Raw genomic sequence first — 20,985 nt, 5'->3', positions numbered from 1 at the left:
TACCATATGGAACTTTTACAAAAGTTGACCATGTGCTAGGGCACAGATATTGCAAACAGATGTAAAAAGGCAGAAATACAAACATATCTTTTACAGACTGTAATGCAATAAAAATAGTGATCAGTTCAGGGGCCACAAATAAAAGACACAGACCCAACTGGAGACTGCACAATAAAATCCTAAATAATGATTGGATTAAAGAACAAATTATGCAAACAATAATTAAATGAAAGAAAATGATAAAACAACATACCAGAATTTCTGGGATTCAGCTAATGTGGTCAGGAGAAAAATTGTATTGCCACAAACATACATCAACAAAATAGAAAAAGAGAAGACTAATAAATCATATATGCATTTTTTAAAAATTAGAGAGCCAGCTAATAAGCAAACTTTAAAAAGCACAAAAAGGAGATCACAAAAATTAGAGGAAAAATAGACAAACTGGAAACTGAAAAAAATTACAGAAATGATAAATAAAACTAAAAGCTAGTTTTTTGAAAAGACTAATCAAATTGCTAAATATTTAGCCAGTCTGATTTAAAAGAAAGCAGTTAATCAAATCAGCAAAATAGCAAATGTCAAGGTGAAATTACAACAAAACCAGAAGAAATCAAAAGAATAATTAGAACCTGTTATACACAATTAAATGCTAACAAAACAGAGACCCCAAAGAAGTAGAGGAATACCTTTAAAAAAATATAAAATACCCTAACAGATGGCCAAACAGAGATCTTAAATAACTCAAGCTCAGAGAAGGAAATAGAAGCTTTTGTAAAGGAATTACCAAGGAAAAAACTACTGATCCTGTAGATACATTAGAGAATTTTTATCAAACTTTTATTTTTTTTTCCCATTCATTTTTAAATCGTCAAACCTGGGATCATATAAACATCACGTTTCTCATTTTTATTTCAACATTTAAGATATTCACAGATGGATTATTATATTCAGGAGTATCTCCATGGCAGACAGTACCAAAGCATACAGACGTTCCACAATGGTTGACAAATCTTAACTAGACTTTTAAAAAATAATTACATACTGCACAAATTATTCTCAAAAATCAAGAAAGAAAGCACCATACCAAATTCCTCTTATGAGACAAATATCGTCCTAAGATCTAAATCAAGGAAAGATAAAGCATAGGAAAAGAACTGTATCATTAAGAGACCAATATCACTAATTAATGTAATTTAATTTTTTCAGTTAAATACTGTCAGATAGTGATTTATACAATAAATCATTCATTTTGACTAAGTCAGATATATACGAGGGATGTAAGAATGGTTTAACATTAGAAAATAATTAGCAATCATATTAAAAACAAAAATATCCAAAATCACATGGTTATCTGCAGAAAAAGCCTTTGACAAATACAACACTTACTTATGCTAAAAAAACCCTATAATTATAGGCATAGAAGGACTTTTTAATATCATAAAAAGTATATTTAAAACCTATTACATTCAGTGGAGATACACTAGAACCTTTTCCATCAAATAGGCAAGTAAAGCAAGGATGCCCACTCTCCCCCCTATTATTTGATATAATTCTGTAAATACTAGTAATTGCAGTAAGACAAGAGAAAGAAATTAAAGATGTAAGATAGGTAAATAGGAGATAAAACTATCCTTTTTTGCTGAAGAGATGATGGTTTGCTTAGAAATTCCTAGGGAATCAGCAGAGATAGTAATTGAGACAATAACTTCAGTAAGCTATAAAAGAAACCCTCAAAAATCAACTACATTTCTACCTAATTAGAACAAAATCCAAGAGGCAATAATAGAAAGGGAAATGTCATTCTAAATAACTACAAAATGTATAAAATATCTGGAGATCAGTCTGCCAAAACACACAAAAGACTTACACAGATTCAATTACAAAATACTCCTTAAAGAAACAAAGAACAACTTAAATAACTGGAGAATTCTTTAGTGCTCATGGCTGGGTTGTGCCAATATAATAAAAATGACAATACTACCAATAATAATTTATACTTTTAATACTATACCAATCAGATTGTCAAAGGGATCTTTTATAGAACTTGGTAAAATAATAAAATGCATTTTGAAAAACAAAAGATCTAGACTATCAAGGGAAATGATGAGAAGAGGTTGAAACAAAGGACGAATAGCACTTCAGACTTCAAACTGTATTATAAATTAGAAGTCATCCAAACTATCTGGTATCGGTTAAAAAGATAGAAAGGTAGATTAGTGGAATAAGACTAGACAAGAGAGAATCAGAAACAACAGAACCCAATAACTCAGTATTCAGTAAACCAGAAAATATAAGTTACTTAGGAAATAACTTCCTATTTAATAAAATTTCTAGGAAAACTAGAAAGTAGTCTGGTAGAAATTAGGCTTAGACCAACACTTTACATTATGTTCCACAATACATTCTAAATGATTATGTGACTTTACTAATAAATAATCATTTATATAAGAAAAGAGAAATAGATCATACCTTTCACAGCTATGGGTAGAAAATATATTCATAACCAAATAAGGGGTAACCATAACCAAAAGATAAAGTAGATAATATTGATTACATTAAACTGAAAAGCTTTTTATACAGACAACAGTAATGCACTCAGGATAAGAATGGGAGCAGTAGAATGGGAAAAAACTTTGTGTTCAATTTCTCTTATGAGAGTTTGGTATCTAAGATGTATAAATAGTTAACAGATAGAGAAGTCCCAGAGCCATTCCCCAAATAAATAAGGATATGAACGAACTCTTCTCAAAATAAGAATTACAGAGTTTTAACAACCACATGAAAGACTGCTTTAGATCACTAATAATAAGAGAAATGCAAATGAAAACAGCCTTGAGGGTTTACTTCACACTCTGAAAGTTGTCTAAGATTACAGAAGATGGGGAATAGTCAATGTTAGATGGGTTGTGGGAAGATAGGCATACTGATGCATTTGTTGGTGAAGCTGTCAATCGTTCCAACCATTTTAGAAAGCAATTTAAAATTATATGAATAAAGTGACTAAAATGTCCGTATCTTTATTTAGATCCAGAGATACCATTACTATGCTTATACCCCAGGGAGGCTATTAAGAAAGTCCCCACATATACTAAAATATTTATGTCAATACTTTTTGTGCAAAGAATCAGAAACAAAGTAGATGCCCATTGATTAGAGAATGATTAAACAAAACATGGCACATGAATATAATGGGATATTACTGTCCTGTAAGAAATGATGTGTGTGATAAATATAGAGAAACACGCAAAGACATACATGAACTGATACAAAATGAAGTCAGGAGAGCCAAGAAAATAATATACCCAATATCTATAGCAATGTAAACAAAAAGAACAACTGCACACATACAATCAAAAATGAATGTGGCAAAATTACAAAGAACAAATAGAAGAGCTCAAAAGAAGAGCTGTGAGAAGACATTCCCACCCCTTTGCAAAAGGAGGTCTATGAATTTACACATTGCACATATTTTCAGACTCTTTTGATGTATCTGTTATGCTGATTTTTCCCCCTTTTTGTCTTTAAAAATACTATTTGTTATGTAGGATGGCTCTCTGAAAGGAAGAGAAATATAGGGGGTGATTATGGTGACTAAAAAACATTAATAAAAACTTATTTTTAAAAAAAAGAAGTGGAGAAGATAGGGGAGTTGTTTGAGTGATGCAAGCTGAGGAGAGGAGAAGAAAGAATGTCAGCAAATGGCCTCAGTTTTTTCAGTGAAATATATGTCTAGGTCCTCAGCCGAATGGGTGGAGGGAAACATTGTGGTGGGATGCTTGAGAAAGGAGGAAAAGGTAGAATAGCCACTGTAGTGAGAGGGGTATCAAATCAACTAGGAGAGGTAAAAAAGGATTGCCTTATTACAGTAAGAGACAGTTGAGATTATGTAACAAATTTGTAGTGGATCTACTCCAGACTGTTTCATAAATTTTCCCAGTATTAATCAGCAGCAGGTGAATAGAAGGAAGGGAGATGGGAGTAATCCAGGATTGGGATTTGGCAAGGTATGATCATTAATAGGACAAGGGGGCAAGGTATTTGAGAGTAGAGGATAGTTTTGAGTTGAACTAATTCACTAAATGGTCTAGATAAGGAAGAGAGGAGAGACAGCTATCCCAGCGTAAGCCTAATGGCCTAGAAAAAAATAGAGGGATTAAAGAAATGGAGCTCATGGTTGGAATGAAGAATAGAGGTAGAAATTGTAAGGCATAGGGAAAGATAAAATGAAAAAAGGTTATGATTAAATGAAGGAAGACAAGTTTATATAGGGGTAGGGGACATGAACTAATAAAATTAGGGGAAGAGTCAGGTAATCAAATTGCAATGAGAAAAGTAGGTTTAATAGAAGGAAATGAGAGGGGTAGAAGGAAAAAGGATTGTCGTTGGAGAATGGAACTTCACAGTTTTAGATTTCAGAGATGGTGCAGAGATGGATTTCTGAGAAATGTTGAGATTTAATGTGTGTGCTGATTTGTGACTGAATTGGGTTGGAAAAGGTCAAAGAACTGAGAGGTTAGGTTATTGGAGATATCTTCAACATCACAATATTCCTTTGGGTTATATTTTCTTGGGGACATACTGACCAAAATAGAATTTGAAGGTCACACAGTGTCCATAGTAAATCATAAAACTCTTTGCTTAAAGTGTCTGTAAGAACGTATAACTTACTTAAACTTCCATCAGATTGTATCAGGATAGTTCCAGATCATATTGAATGGTATCTCATTTTTTGTTCCATGTTTGACAGTGACTATAAAGACAATGCCATGTTGGCCCAGTTAATTCAAGACAAACTAGATGCCTACAAAGCTGATGACCCAACCATGGGGGAGGTAAGATCTAAAAGTTTTTTTTGTTCTTTACCTAAGTGAATACAAGCTGAATGACAGAGAAATAGAAATACTATGCAAAAGACCTACATTAGTAACACACTACCTTGTAAGTGCTACACATCAAGGGGCAGCTAGGTGGCGCAGTGGATAGAGCACCGGCCCTGGTTTCAGGAGGACCTGAGTTCAAATCCAGCCTCAGACACAAAACACTGTGACCTTGGGCAAGTCACTTAACCCCATTACCTAACCCCCTTCCCCCCCAAAAAAGCTACACATCAGATATATGAAACACTTGTGGACAATGACAATTTTCATATTATTCCACATGCATTTTTGAACCTAGTTACTGGTCTTTTGAAAAACTCTGAGAAGGCTATTATGTGTAATTAGGGGAGAGGGAAAGGGCAGGGGAGATTTAACTTCATGGTTTATATCTTAGTTTGAAATGAAGGCCTTTGTACAAGCATAATACTACTTCTAGACACTAGTTTTTCATTTTACTAGCTGTGAAAGCAAGATGTCTCACTTTTTCATTTCTTAGGGTCCAGACAAGGCTCGTTCTCAGCTCCTCATACTGGATCGTGGTTTTGACCCCAGTTCTCCTGTGCTTCATGAATTGACTTTTCAGGCTATGAGCTATGACCTGTTGCCTATTGAGAATGATGTATACAAGTGAGTAACTTAGTGATTATAGACCTTAAATATGACTGCCTTGCAAATAATCTGGGAAAACCTACAAGTTTACTAAAACTTTCAGCCAGCCTATACACACTCTTGAGGTGCATATAGGTTATAAGATAAGTCAATATTCTTTACTATATGACAGGTTTAAAATGTTATTTGTGTCAAATAGCTGTTTGCCTTCTTAATTCTTAATACTTGGGAAATTCCTAGTTTGTTCACGAAATCAGTGCTTAGAGAGAAGAAAATTCTTAGTCTTGGGAAAAGGTGAAACACTAACACAGTTTTGCTGATTAGTTTGCAGAGTCTTCCAAAAGCCCACAAAATCAGTATTACCACGTGTAGAGTTGGGCTTACTATATTAGAGGAAAAGCAGAAATTTGAATAAGACTTTATTCATTGAGTCTATAGGTCTACGCTAAATTGTGTGACTGTGATATGCTGTTTTATCCTATTTTTGGTTAAAATCTATTAATGTTATTGGACAAGGACTATCCCTAAAATATCGACAAAGTCCTTATTAACTAGTCTCTGTTGACTCTTCAGTAGAGAAAAGGGGTTCTGTCCTTCACAAAAAGGGAATCAGTTTTTTTTCCAGGCATAAAGCTGTCATCGGGACTTTCAGAATACTGAAAGCCAGTCTTTTGTTGTCCTGGAATGTTGTTACGATGCTGTTACTTTAAAACTGCATGCTGTCATGAATTATTAAGGTTAAAATTAAAAATTTAAAGAGATATGAGTTCTATTCTTTTTTCAGTTACTGTCTTGAAATTGATAAAATCTTTCTTTACTAAATGCATGTGTAATTTTTGTTGACATATTTTGTTTTGACACAAGACACTTCCCAAGAAACACCAAACATATACACATGTTGCCTGAAAACAGTTAAGCATCAGATCTAATGACTGATGATACATCACTCTACTTTTTTAGTTTACTGATTGTTAACAGAAAGCATAGGTGCATTAATTTTGATAGGATAGTATCAACATTGTTCATTACATTTGACCTGAGTTGGTTTCTTTATGGAGTTCTTTGTTTAAATTGTGGTTGTGTGTATTATCCATTTGTCTTAGCTTTCTTAACTCTTTGTTACTTCATACAGGTTTTCCCCATGTTTTTCTGAATTTTTCATATTTTCCATTACTTATATGCAGTAATATTCAATTACATTTATGTTTGTTCAGCTCTTGCTCTATAATTGTTGCCCAACTAAATCTTAATAGCTTCATATATAGAATATACATGGAACTGGCATCAGGTAAGTAATGAAAGCTATTTAGAGACAATACATTTTGGGAACTGTTCCCAAATTTTATTCCAGAGGAGAAAAAATTTTTTTTGACCTTTTCCTTAAGTAGGTAAAAATTTACTACAGAAAATTTATTGTACCAGCTTGTTTCTAGTTGAGAACATACAAGCTGACACTGTGAAGATATTTTTAAATTCAGTCACTATTTCATTGTGATCTTCAGTTTATCTCCATGCCCTAGTGACTATCTCCTATGTTGAATGTTGCTATAGTAGAACAGAAGTGACATATCAGATGGATAGGCAACTTAGTGTGTCCTGGCTGTAATCCTTACCATGTAATGAAAGAAATAAAACTATCTGGGAGGAGGCATGAAGGAGGACGTGTAAGAACAGATATATTTCTTGAGTTAGAGCTTTCTCCACCTGAGTTAGATCTTTTCTCCAGGTATGAGACAAGTGGGATTGGAGAAGCTCGAGTGAAAGAAGTTCTTCTGGATGAAGATGATGATCTGTGGATAGCTTTGCGCCACAAACACATTGCAGAGGTATCCCAGTAAGTGTTTCTCTTTTTCCCATTTGTTCTCAATGAATGAATATTTTTTTATATTTAACAACTTTTAACAATGTATTTAGACTGGGTAATATAGACTGAACGCTGAGCTGTGAATGATTAAACCTAACTTCTTTGCCTGACTGAGCTACCAAACTGCTGATTTGTATGAACAAGTTCTGTTGTGTCTCTAAGTCTTTGTTTTACCAATTGTAAAATTAGGGTTATACCCATGCTGTACTAGGAATGTAAGGAACTATGGGATGCATTTGGGGCTCTTATAGACAAGTGATTTATAAATATGGAATATTAAAATTAGAAGCATATTAAGTGATTACTAAAGTATGATTTTTGTTAGAAAGATCCATATGTAACAAGCACAGTTCAAATTTCTTTTAGGTTCTACTTTATCTCTTGCATTTTAAATATGATATTTATCTTATTATCCCATTCAGATTTTCTGAGAGGTAGCTGATATTGCTGAAATGTGTCAAACCTTGAAGATGTTTCCATTATTGAAATCTTCCCTGTCCATTCTGCTTTATAAAAAATAACAGACTCTATAGTGAATCCATGTCATACATAAATTCATAAGGAAGGGAAAGAGGAAAAATGATACAGTAATTCAGTTGAAAAGATCATGGTACCAATGTGGCCAGGGTCATGCATTTAATCCCCACATATATCTGTTAACTGTTCACTTACTAGAGACTGCTTCTTATAAACTAGAGTAATCATCTCCTATATATCGTATGTGCTGTTGTCCAGGTAAGAGTCTGGATGGATTGTATATGCAGATCCATCAGTAATGTGAAAAAACTCAACATATATATGCCCTATTTATGGTGGATTGGTGGCATTGATCAGTAGACAGTTGGCATTTGTTAAATGCCTACTATGTGCTAGTCACATAGTAGGGACTACAGAAAGAAGCAAAAGACAGGAGCTCATGGTCTAATGGTACAGACAGCAAGCAAACAAATACTTACAAACAAGCTATATATAGGATAAATAAAAAATAATTAACAGAGGGAAGGCATTAGGATTAAGAGAAGTTGGAAAGGTTTTCTGTTGAAGATGGAATTTTACTTGGGACTTGAAGTAAGCTAGGAGACAGCGATGAGAAGGGAAAGCATTCCAGACATAGGGAACAGCCAGAGAAAATGCCTGGAGCTGAGAGATGGAGTAGCCTCATCTTGCTTGGAATAGTCAAGAAGCCATTGTCAAGGTATTGAAGTTTATATGGTGGGGAATAATGTGTAAGAAGACTGGAAAGGAGGGGGTGGAGCCAAGATGGCAAATTAAAGGCAAAGTAGCTCAACTTATTTAACACTTCCCTCCAAACAACTTTAACACCTCAAATCAAATTTGGAGTGTCAGAGCCAACAAAAGGTCAGAGTGAGACATTTTTTCTGACCTAAGAAAACTTAGGAGGTTGGCTGGAGAAGTTTGTGACACCGAGGTAGAAGCCTGAGCCTACACATACGGTAGCAGCAACAGTGGCCCCAGCAGCAGCTTTGAGAACGTTCAGCCCAGAGATGGTAAGTGAGTTGGACAACTGGTGAGAAGGGTACAGCTGGCACTGATTAGCAACTCTGTTGCCCATTTGCAGTTCTGAATCACAGTTCCAGAGTAGAGAGGAGCAAGAGGATCAGTCACAAGGGAGCAGGGGCCCTGGTTGCAGTTCCAAGGCAAAGAGAGAACTAGTGCTTGTGACTGCAGGAGACCAGGGGCCCATCCTGGTTAAATACCAGAGTGCAAATCAGGAGAGCAGTGAACATACCTCTCCCAGGATCACACCACCTTGGAAGCATCAAAAACTTACAGACCCCTAGAACTAACTCTGACAATAGTAGCATGAAAAAGCCTGAAGCTTGGGACAGTGCCTCTCCACCCTCAGGTGAGCAGAATCCAACTTTAACATAAAGTTCAAAGTCAAGAAATAGGCTGGAAAATGAGCAAAGAACAACAAAAAAAGAATTTGACCGTAAAAAGGTACTACAGTGTCAGGAAGACCAAGACGTAAACTAAGAGGATGACAACAATATGAAAACAGCTACGAAGTCTCGAAAAAAACTGCTAATTGGACCAAGCTGAACAAGAATTCCTGGAAGAGTTAAAGAGATGAATGGTAGAGAAAAATTGGGAAAAGAAATGACAATGATGAAAGAAAATTATGAAAAGAGAATTAACAGTGTGGTAAAAGAGGCACAAAAAATACTGAAGAAAATAACACCTTAAAAAACAGAATTAGCCAAATGGAAAAAGAGTTACAAAATCTCACTGAAGAAAATAATTCCTTAAAAATTAGAATTGGGCAAGTGGAAACTAATGACTGTATGAGACATCAAGAAACAATAAAACAAAGTCAAAAGAATGGAAAAAATAGAAGAAAATGAAATATCTCATTGGAAAAAGGACCGACTTGGAAAATAGATTGAGGAAATATAACTTAAGAATTATTGGACTGTCAGAAGGCCATAATCAAAGAAAGAGCCAAACATTATATTTCAAGGAATTATCAAGGAAAACTGCTCCAATATCTTAGATCCATAGGGTAAAATAGAATTGGAAAGATCCACTAATCACTTCCTGAAAGAGATCCCAAAATGAAAACTCCCAGGAATATTAGAGCCAAATTCCAGAGCTTCCATGTCAAAGAGAAATACTTCAAGCAGCCAGAAAGTAACAATTCAGATATTGTGGAGCCACAGTCAGGATCATTCAAGGTTTAGTGGCTTCCATGTTAAGGATCAGGGAGCTTGGAGTATGATATTCCAGAAGGCAAAGGAGCCAGGATTACAACCAAGAATCACTTACCCAACAAAATTGAGTATAATCCAGGAGAAGAAAAATGCTTTTTAATGAAATAGAGAACTTTCAAGTATTCCTGATGAAAATAGGAGAACTGAACAGAAAATCTGACATTCAAATACAAGGCTCAAGAGAAGCGTAAAAAGACAAATATGAAAGAGTTATCATAAACACCTCAATAAAGTTAAACTTTACATTCCTAAATGGGAAGATGATATATGTAACTCCTAAGAAATTTATCATTATTAGGGCAGTTAAAAGGATTTTAAATAGACAGAGGGCATAGATGTGAGCTGATTTTGTTGAAATGATCTCCCCCCCAAAAAATAATAAAAGAGTGAGAAAGAGGAGAAGAGGGAAGAGAGAGGTAGCATGGGGAGAATTTTTTCACATGAAAGAAGGGTACACGGAAGAGCTTTTACAGTGGAGGGGGTGGGGGATAGGGAGGTAGGCAATTCTTGAACCTCAGTCTTACTGGTTCAAAGAGGAAAGGAAACACACACATGCACACGCACACACACACACACACACACACACACACACACATTTTATTTATAGAAATGTAACTTACCCAATAGGGAGATGAGAGGGTAAGGGGATAAGAGAAATGGGCGGTGGGGGTGAAGGGGATGATAAAAGAGAGAACAAATTAAGAGAGGCAGTGGTTAGGAGCAAAATAGACTTTTGAGGAGGAATAGGTTAAAAAGAGAGAAAAGAACATGAAACAAAAGAAATTGGGATGGAGAGAAATACATAGTAATCATAACTGTAAATGTGAATTGAATGTGTTTACCCATAGAATGGAAGCGGGTAGCAGAATGGATTAGAAACCAGAATCCAACAATATGTTGTTTACAGAAGACACCTTGAAACAGAATGACACTCACAGTTAAAGAGCTGGAGCAGAATCTAATAGGCTTCAGCTAAACCAAAAAAAAAAAAAAAAAAAAAGGCAAGGGTAGCAATCATGATCTCAGACAAAACAAAACCAAAAATACGCATAATTAAAAATGATAATCAAGAAAACTACATTTTGCTAACAGGTGCCATAGACAAGGAAGTAATATCAAAAATGTTTATAGCAAGTTTCTCTGATAAAGGATTCATTTCTCAAATGTATACTGAATATAGAACTGAGTCAGATTAATAAAAATAAGAGCCATTCCCCAATTGATAAATGGTCAAAGGATATAAACAGGCAGTTTTCAGAAGAAAAAAACCCAAAGCTGCTTATAATCATATTAAAAAATGCTCTAAATCAATATTGATTAGAGAAAGGCAAATTAAAGCAACTTTGTTGTAACACTTCACACCTATCAGAAATGACAGTTCTGGAGGGGATAAGGGAAAAATAGGTACACTGATTGCTGGTGGAGTAGTGAACTGGTCTAACCATTCTGGAGAACAGTTTGGGACTATGCCCGAAGAGCTATCAAACTGTACATACCCTTTGACCAGCAATTCTGCTTCTATCTGTATCCCAAAGAGAGAAAATGAAAAGGACCTATATGTACAAAATTATTTATAGCAGCTTTTTATGGTGGCACAGAATTGGAAATCAAGGAGATGTTCATCATTTAGGGAATGGGTGAACAAATTGTGGCATATGATTGTGGTAGAGTACTATTGTGCTGTGGGAAATGACAAGGGGGAATGATTTGAGAAAGACATAATAAGAACTATATAAACTGATACAAAATGAAGTGAGAAAAACCAGGAGATCATTATGCACAGTAACAACAATGTTTTAGTGATGATCAACTGTGAAAGACTTGACTATTCTGATCAATACAATGATCTAAGACAGTTCCATAAGACTCATGATGAAAAAATGCTATCCACTTCCAGAGAGAGAACTGATGAACTCTGCATGCAAATTGAAGTATAATTTTCTCATTTTATTTTTCTTGCCTGTTTTTGAAATATAGCTAATTATGGAAATATTTTTGGGTGATTTGACATGTATAATTGATATTATATTATTGTCTTCTAGGTGAGTGGGGGAGGGGTGGAAGGGAGGGAGAGAATTTTGAACTCGTAATTTAAAAAGAAAAAAATGTTTAAAATAAATAATAGAGACAGTTAGGTGGTGTAGTGGATAGAGCATTGGCCCTAGAGTCAGGAGGACCTGAGTTCAAATGTGGCCTCAGACACATAATACTTGCTAGCTGTGTGACTCTGGGCAAGTCACTTAACCCCAATTGCCTCACGTAATAATAATAATAATAAGAATAAGAATAAGAATAAGAATAATAATGATGATAAGTTGGAAATATTTTTTAAAATAAAAAATGGAGGGACAGTTAGTTAGATGGCTCGGTGGGTAGAGTACCAGCCCTGGAGTCAGGAGGACCTGAGTTCAAGGGTGACTAGCTGTGTGACCCTGGGCAAGTCATTTCCTTCAAAAAAAAAAAAGAAGAAGAAGATGAGTGGAAAAGTGTGGTGGGAGAGGAAGAATATATTAAAAAGGGCTTTGAATGCCAAACGGGATTTTGTTAGGGAAAAAAAAAAGAGCACAGTATTTTTATAGCACCTACATAGAGGCATTCTCTAAATATTACTTTCTCTTTTCCAGAGAGGTCACCCGTTCTCTGAAAGATTTTTCTTCCAGCAAAAGAATGAACACAGGCGAAAAGGTGAACCTATCAATGATGCTCAAATGTAATTTAAATTAATCCTCAATTTCCCTTTATTGTAGATGGGCAAGAAAAGAGAGATGATACAGAGGCACAGAATTAGGAAAATGGGGGTGAGAATTTCATCATGTTAGATAGGTCAGATATTTTGTTCATCACTAATTTTACTAGTTTCTGAATTTAAGTTCTAGATTGACCACTCAATCTGTGACTAAGCTTAGTTTCCTTTTCATTGCCATGTAATCCAGTATTTGTTGCCTTGAATCATTCTGGGGAAAGTAAAGAGAAGCTATATTGTCCTTGCCAAGACAGGAAATGAAAAATTTTAATTCTCATGGTGTTGAGCCTTCTTACCACTTTTTGGCTGGTGATTATATCAATGGACAAACCTATTGAACTCATGAGAGTATCCATTTCTGTAGAGGATTGTATAGGTTATGAATGTTTGAGAGTGGGACTAGGCTTTCATGCAAGCATTTATTAGTAATAAATAATGATAAATATTTGTTGAATTATTGAATTGAATGATCCAATTAGGAATTATCTCATACGTTGAAACATAAACTTTATATTCCCTAAATCACAAATAATACTTCTCATTGGTATCAAATGTTTCTGGACTTTAGAGTCCCCGAACCCCTTCCCAAAGATGATTACAATATTTATATAATTTTTAAGCTAAAAAATAGAACTCTCATAGAGCCATGCCTTTAGTTAGTCAACTTCTTCAAATTAAAAAATTTATGTTAAGTTTCACAGAATCATAAAACTTGAAAACAGGAAAAGACCTCATCAGCCACTATCATATGATGTCCAGTGTGATATTAGAAACCTATTTTATAGAAACAGTATATAAATAATAGACAAAACATTATGCTTTTGTTTTCTTCCAGACCACTATGAGGGACCTGTCACAGATGCTGAAGAAGATGCCCCAATACCAGAAAGAACTTAGCAAGGTATGATAATCCAAAAGCCCCAGAGTGAATTATCAGTAGAGCTATTTTCCTTAATAAAACCACATTACTCTAATTTTCTGTTAGAAATGCTTAGAAATGTTGGTTTTCAGGGCTTTTCTATTAAGAAATTATTTAGGGTAGAGGCAGAGGTACATAAAAACAACCTGTGGTGTCATAAAGTAGTTCCTGAAGCAGTTGTTGGTGATATGTATTGTTCCCTTCCCCTTTCTTTTTTCATTTCTCTTCTTTTTCTTTTTTCCTTCTTTCTCTCTCTTACAGTGTATAATAGACTTGGCGGTGGCAGTTAGTGGTACCTGCAGGCATTATTTTGCCCCACCATGGTGTTAATATAGCCAAAAAGTTTGATATTTCTTTGGTAGGGAGAATTCAGAGAAAGAGTAGATGATATCTATTTAATTTTATTAATGAGTGTCTTGACTCTGAATAAATATGAAGTTTCTGCAGTTTTCCTTCCAGTGCTTATTGTGGTTGTAACAATTATATTCAGGTCTTAGCTTTCAGTTAGCATTTTGATGATTCTGTCTGCTTCCATAAGTTAAGTTAGAAGATAAAACATGACATTTTTCTTTTGAGGTGAGACACAAATTTCCTATTGAGAAATTCTGTTTCCCTGTTTTCTCTAGCCCAAGTATTTGAAGTCTTAGGATGTTTATAGTAGTCATTTACTTACATAGCATTGTCATCGTGCTGTATTCTTCTTTATAGTATTCCACTCATCTGCACCTTGCTGAGGATTGTATGAAGCACTACCAAGGCACTGTGGATAAACTCTGCCGAGTTGAGCAGGTAGACCTTTTTCAGCCTCTGGTAAATCCTTTATACTATGCATTCATCCAGATGGGTCTTAACTTCTGACCTTCAGCATTCTGCAGAATCATGGGAAATAGACTAGATGGTATAGTCTCTACTCCCTGGGCCCAATACAGTTCCATTCTCAATGGTAGGATTGGATCGGAATGCTGTGCTGTGCTGTTTGGATATTGCATGTTTGATTCCTTCCAAAGCCACCAAATGGCCAGATGTGTGAACTTAGCAAGCACATGCTGAGAGTGCTAGCTGAATTTCTTTTATGCATTTGGATTTTCTTTTTCTTTCTATTGGAGCCTGACCAACTGTCAGAGACTAGAAAAAAATCAGAGGGAGAGAGAGAAAGTAGCCTAATAGCAAGTTAGAGGGACTGTGTGACCTCTTAGACTGAGAATGAGACTTAGAGTTAAGAGTTCTAATTCTACCTCTGCCACTAATTTGATAACTATTTCTAATTCCTTTGCAAAAAATTTGGGATAACTGTATTGACCCATCTCTCAGCATGAATTACATGGAATAACTAATTATATGTCATATAAGTAGGACATTATTAACCTAACCTTAAATGCACTCTCAATTTCCAAGGAGTGGAATAACTAATCATATACTGTATAAATATAACATTATTAAATAATACCTACCTAACCGAAATGCACTCTTGATTTCCAAGGAAAGATTCCAGAGAAAGAGAAGATCATTGAGAACATTCTAAATCCTCGTGTATATCCCTCTTTCTGGTTTCACAGATAAGAACGTACTGCAGTTGGAATCACCTCTTGTAACATTTGCCATAATTTTCTAGGATTCAGAGAATCCCAGAATTGCATAATCCTACAGTTGAAAAACCTCAAAAGTCATCTAGTCCAACCCTACCCAAAGAATGCATACTGTCTATGGTCAGAGAAAAGGACTGTAATGGACCAACCCCTCGGGAAATTGCTTAGACTGCCTTATGGGTGAGAGAAACAGAAAGACTTTGAGGCAGTGTTAATTCAAAAGTACATAAGATCTTTCAATCAGTCACCCACTCAATAAGCATTGTCAAGTAACTAATGTATTCCAGGCACTGTGCTAGGTACTAGGGATACAGAGACAAAAATAAAACAGACCCTATCCTCAAGGAGCTTACATTTTATCAGGTGAGACAATGTGTACATAAATGAGTATACACAGAGTAAATACAAGGTACATTTTGACAGGGGCGGGTCCTGACAGCTGGGGGATCAAGAAAAGATCCATGTAGAAGGTGTAAGAATCAGAGATGAGGTGGAGGTGTATGCTAGGTATGGGGAGGGGAGGGAGGGCCAGTTTTCAGGTTAGTCTATTATCTTGGTACACACAAAACATTGTTTCCAAAAGAACTTGATTGCAAAGAAAAAAGTTGAAGATTCAGTAAAGACTAGAGGCATAGAAGCGGCACCTAAAACTTCCCCAAAAAGTGATTTTGTTCCGATGTGAAGTCAAGCAATGTTTGAGTTAACAGGAATGGGCACACCAAGACAGGTATGGCACCCTCACATCAGCAAATACCCCAGCCACTCATGTAAAAAGATGTATCACTTTGTGCACAAAATCTCTGTGGTTTATGTGCCCTTTTTGGAAAGGGAGTTTTGTGAGGAAGCCCAACTAAGATTGATGGAGCTGCTGCATAAATGCCCTGGAACTCAGCAGAAAGGATGGAAGGCTTTGGCAAAAATTAACTTAGATAATTTTTGTCTTCTTATTGCCTTGGAAAGTAACATTTGTTCTTTTTTCTTGAGATTTCACAAATTCTCCCTAATTCCATGGAAAAGATTATATTAGAGTGTGATATTGTAAGATTAGTCATAGCTACTTAAACTATACATCTCAACCACAAAATTTATATCTTTCCAAGGCCCTGTTATTGGAGTGTTCAGGACATGACTGAGAAAGACAACATTAAGGTGTATGTTTTCTGTAGGACCTGGCAATGGGCACTGATGCTGAAGGGGAGAAGATCAAGGACCCCATGAGAGCTATTGTTCCTATTCTGTTGGATGCAAATGTCAGTACTTACGACAAGATCCGCATCATTCTTCTCTACATCTTCTTAAAAAATGGTAGGAGTTGGGAGAAGGGTAACAGACAGTTTCTAGGAAAAATGGAGAAAAGAAAGTGGGACCACCAGGGCAAGGGGAAGCAAAGAGGGCAGAAATAGTTCAGTAGCTATGGAAGAGAAAAGGAAAATAGTAAGAAATAGCCAGTTTTTACCTTTTAAAAAATATATCATAGATTTTGCTACCAGTAAAAAGCTAAAGCAACTCTGATGTGTATATTAGTGATAAAGATGTTGTAGAGAAATGGGGGGAGGCCTTTACCAGTTCCATATTTACTAAGTGTTTAATTTAAATCTCAAATGCATTCTGACTGCTTTCATATAACCATTTTTATCGACATTTGAGTATCCCTAGTGTAGAATACAAGTACTAACAACAAAACTGTCCTGCCCAGATTTAGACTAGTATATGTTTAGGAGGAGGAATTATTAAAATACTAGAGCTATGTGGGAATAGTGAAGAATTTTGGAGAGGTTAAAATAATGAGTACTCTTGGACTAAAACAGTAGTGATGTCCTATAAGCATTTAACTTAGTGTGTAGAATGTGGGAACTTCAGATTTAGACTGTTTAGTTTTAACTCTAATCACTGGTGTGTAACCTTGGAGACTTCACTTTTTAAACTTGAGTATGTTAATTTTTATTTCCTATTCTCCCCACAGGCAGTTTGTGAGAATAAAATGATTAATCTTTTTAAAATCCTTAGAAGTAAAAAGAGGTCTCCTTTTTTAAAAGTGTTTGGTTATTCTCTTACAAGTCAGTGTGGCTGTTCTTATGGTTGGGTTTGGATCTTATTGATCTTTTAGGCATCACTGAAGAAAACCTGAACAAACTGATTCAGCATGCACAGATTCCCCCAGAGGACAGTGAGATCATCACCAATATGGCTCACCTGGGAGTGCCCATCATTACAGATGTAAGTTTCCTACTTCTCAACTTCTTAGGAATTGATTTCCCATACTGATAGTGGCAGTGGTGAAGTTTTGTGGTGTTGCTCACTTTGGGGAACAGTGAAGGATTGTTCGGGCTCGACAGCATCTGAAATTATAAATTAGAATCAAGGAGTCTTACTGATGTTGATCCTGATATTATTTTTCAGCCTCTGAACTGTTGAAAATCCTTAACAGTAGCCTTAAGAGCATCTCCACAAGGAAGTCAGGGGTTCATAATGCACTTTATGGAATTGTATTCAGATAACCACTGGATCTCAAGGAACCTTGAAGAACACTTTAAAAAAACCTCCCCTATGAACTTAACTTGTCAGACTTGGCTACAATACATTTATAGGTATTTATCTACCTCTGTGCACAGACTAGCTCACTTTACTAGGGCGTAGTGCAGAAGGTCAGTTAACTGTATAAAAACAAAAATTTGATCCCACAGTCAGACTGCCCCCTATCCTTGTCTCACTCCATGACAAATGGTATGTATTTTCAAGACAGTTGAAGAGATATGGCTGGTCCATGACAATCCAACCACAGCAGTGGAAAAAACAAGTAAAAACACGGGTCCTATTGATGATGAGTCAGTAGTGTCATTTTTGTAGGTAGTGGACAATGTATTATTATTGGTTATCTGCCTGTTCTTTTTATAAGAATTTACAAAGTGATTTAGGTGTTTGACCTCTGTTTCTTATTGGTCACAGCTCTGAAGAGGTGATGGGTGGCCATAGGGTCACCTTAGGCTCAATAGCACCTGGATGATTAGATTAGAATATCAGAGTTAAATTCCATACAGGTTTCCAAGAGGGATACATTTGGAGCAATTGCCACTTGACAGTTCTGTGTGGAGGCTGATCACCTTTAAATAATTTGTCACTGACATTCATTCTGTAGAAGTCACTCACTGATAACAGCTAGCAAAAAGTGACCACCCTGGTCTTTGGTTCAAAACCAAAAACACTATAGCTTTCTCCAAGTTCTGTAAACTCATGGAGTCCTATGTGATCCAATTCAAAAGTGGGCCTCTGACTAAGAAACTAATCCCTTGTTTTCAGTCCACTTTGCGTCGCAGAAGCAAGCCAGAGCGGAAAGAACGCATCAGTGAGCAGACCTACCAGCTCTCACGATGGACTCCAGTTATTAAAGACATTATGGAGGTCAGTGGTGGGCTGCATGGTTCATGACTTTTCTGTTGGTAGTTCAGTTTTCTTTCCTTGCCTAGTAGTTGACACAAAGTTACCATGAAATCTTTTTCATGATGATTTGAATCCAAGGACACATGAACCTTTCACCTGTTTCATATGTAGCCTATTCTTTTCTTAAAGAATAGTAGCCAAAATGTTTCTGTGTTTGTTCAAGATTTCTTTATGTGTTAGATTGTTTTTGTGAACTTGCTTATGTTGTTTATGTAAGCATGCTTTCAAATCACAGAAGCCCAAATAATGACATTTTCAAAAAACAAAAAAACCCTGAGTACATTCCCAAGATCAGAAAAACAATAATAAAAGGGAAGTATGGAGTAAGAGATGTTTTATTTGTACCTTGTTAGCGGATAGCTTTCATTCAACAGACGTGTAAGTACCTATATGTGCAAGGAACTATTCTAGGCATGAGAATTCAAAGATGAAAAAAAATACAGTCCCTGACCCTTATAGTCGTCTGGAAGGAATCCTACATATACCTGAATAAATATGATACAAAGTATAATTCGATTAAGTGTTCTCAGAAAATTTGAAGCAAGAGAGATCACTTTTACCTGGAGAGATGAGGGTGGAGGTAAGGAAAAGCCTCATTTAGAAGATGTCTGATAAGCTAGGTAGGTCTTGAAGGAAGAGAAGAATTTTAACAATTAGAAATGAAGTAAGAATGCCTTCCTCAGAATGGTCTGCACAAGGATAGAGAGGTCAGTGAAGGCATTGCCCTCGTAGTCAAGAAATCTTCAGAGGACACAAGAGGAATCCTAAGTTTTAGATCTGAGAAGGAACTTGGGATGTTCTTTAGTTTTATATTTAAGGAATCTCAGGCCCAGGGAGGTGAGAAGTGAGGCAACTTGATCAGGGTCACAGAAAAAGATAGTATCAAAGTCAGGACTGGAGAGCCCAGGGGTTCCTAAAAATAGTACAAATGTTTGGAGAATAAGCTTGCTCCAATCAATCTCATTTCACAATAACATCATTAATATTTTATAACTAAACCCCACTCTAAAAAGACTCAGAAAAGACTGCAGTAACATCATTTGGACTACTGCCATTTTTCAATGTCGTTTCTGCAAAGCTAACTGCTTTCAAAATGTTGTTTCTCCTGACCAGTTAATGCCGTCAGGTGGCATATGCCTGTAATAATAATTATTTCCATTTTTATAGCATTTAAAATTTTACAAAGTGATTTCCTCATAGCATCCCATTGAGTTAGGCATATAGTATGAGTATTATGATCCATACATTTTGGGTCAGAAAATTTTACAATACACTCTAGTTGTCATTTTTCCTACCTCAAATTGCCTTTAATTTATATATGTGTGTGTGTGTGTATGTGCGCACATGCACATGTATTGTATTCTCCAGTAGAATCTAAGCTTCTTCAGGGCCTCAATCATTTCATTTTTGTCCTTATATCCCAAGTGCCTAGGACAGTGTCCTCAATCTAGGAAGTACTTAATATGAATATTTATTGAAATGAATTAAATCTGGTGAGCCACTCTGCTTATTAAACAAAATCCTAACCCTAAAAGTAGAAGCAGTTCATGTGAATGTTAAGTTATGTTTTGTGGCACACATGTGCCTTGCCCATCTTTTTGTCTCTGCTGTTTTAATTCTATTTTCAAATCTCAAAAATATTGAGGCATCTTAGATAGGGAAAAATGGGAAAAGTGATGCTTTTTATTTCCACATCTGAAAGAACACATAAGCATAGACTACGCAAGGATTGCCACAGACCTGGCCATGAGCAACAAATGCCATAAAGAGACTGTTTAATAGATGTGTATAGATATAGTATGTATGTGTTTATGTACATACTAAAAATACAAACAACCTAGGTTGAATAAACAGATTTCTCTGTCTTTTCTCTTTCTAGGACACTATTGATGATAAACTTGATACTAAGCACTACCCCTATATCTCTACCCGTTCATCAGCTTCTTTCAGTACCACTGCTGTCAGGTATGTAAAAACACCTGAAAGAAGAAGTGGAGGGAAAAAAATGTCCATTCCTAGTGAGATTTCATCTGTATAGTCATTCTGTTGTTAAGATATGAAAAGTGAAACATTGTTATCTACTTGGAGTCCTTGTCCCGTGATTTTTTTCTAGGAATACATAAAGTTTATGAAAATGTAGATGAACTAAATACATTAGACTTGAGGAGTCATTGGGAGGTGGTGGAGATATCTTAAAAAAAAAAACCCACACAC

The 20,985-nt window shown here is 35.7% G+C and overlaps 1 protein-coding gene across 2 annotated transcripts in view; it reads left to right on the top strand.

Annotated features, from left to right (window-relative positions):
• The window catches only part of STXBP1 (syntaxin binding protein 1), a 91,342-nt gene that overhangs the window by 56,416 nt on the left and 13,941 nt on the right, over window positions 1–20,985 (top strand). For both annotated transcript variants that reach the window (XM_027869674.1, XM_027869673.1), the window contains exons 8-17: window positions 4,751–4,835; window positions 5,377–5,507; window positions 7,216–7,323; window positions 12,710–12,770; window positions 13,664–13,729; window positions 14,456–14,536; window positions 16,500–16,638; window positions 17,441–17,550; window positions 18,631–18,732; window positions 20,651–20,736. In XM_027869674.1, the coding sequence (XP_027725475.1) occupies window positions 4,751–4,835; window positions 5,377–5,507; window positions 7,216–7,323; window positions 12,710–12,770; window positions 13,664–13,729; window positions 14,456–14,536; window positions 16,500–16,638; window positions 17,441–17,550; window positions 18,631–18,732; window positions 20,651–20,736 (969 nt within the window). The remainder of the gene's footprint in view (window positions 1–4,750; window positions 4,836–5,376; window positions 5,508–7,215; window positions 7,324–12,709; window positions 12,771–13,663; window positions 13,730–14,455; window positions 14,537–16,499; window positions 16,639–17,440; window positions 17,551–18,630; window positions 18,733–20,650; window positions 20,737–20,985) is intronic.

Source organism: Vombatus ursinus, unplaced genomic scaffold, assembly GCF_900497805.2.
Source record: "Vombatus ursinus unplaced genomic scaffold, bare-nosed wombat genome assembly UNPS02014793.1, whole genome shotgun sequence".
Classification (NCBI taxonomy): Eukaryota; Metazoa; Chordata; class Mammalia; order Diprotodontia; family Vombatidae; genus Vombatus; species Vombatus ursinus.
Note: the sequence above shows the minus strand (reverse complement) of the source record. Positions and strands in the feature narration are given on the sequence as shown.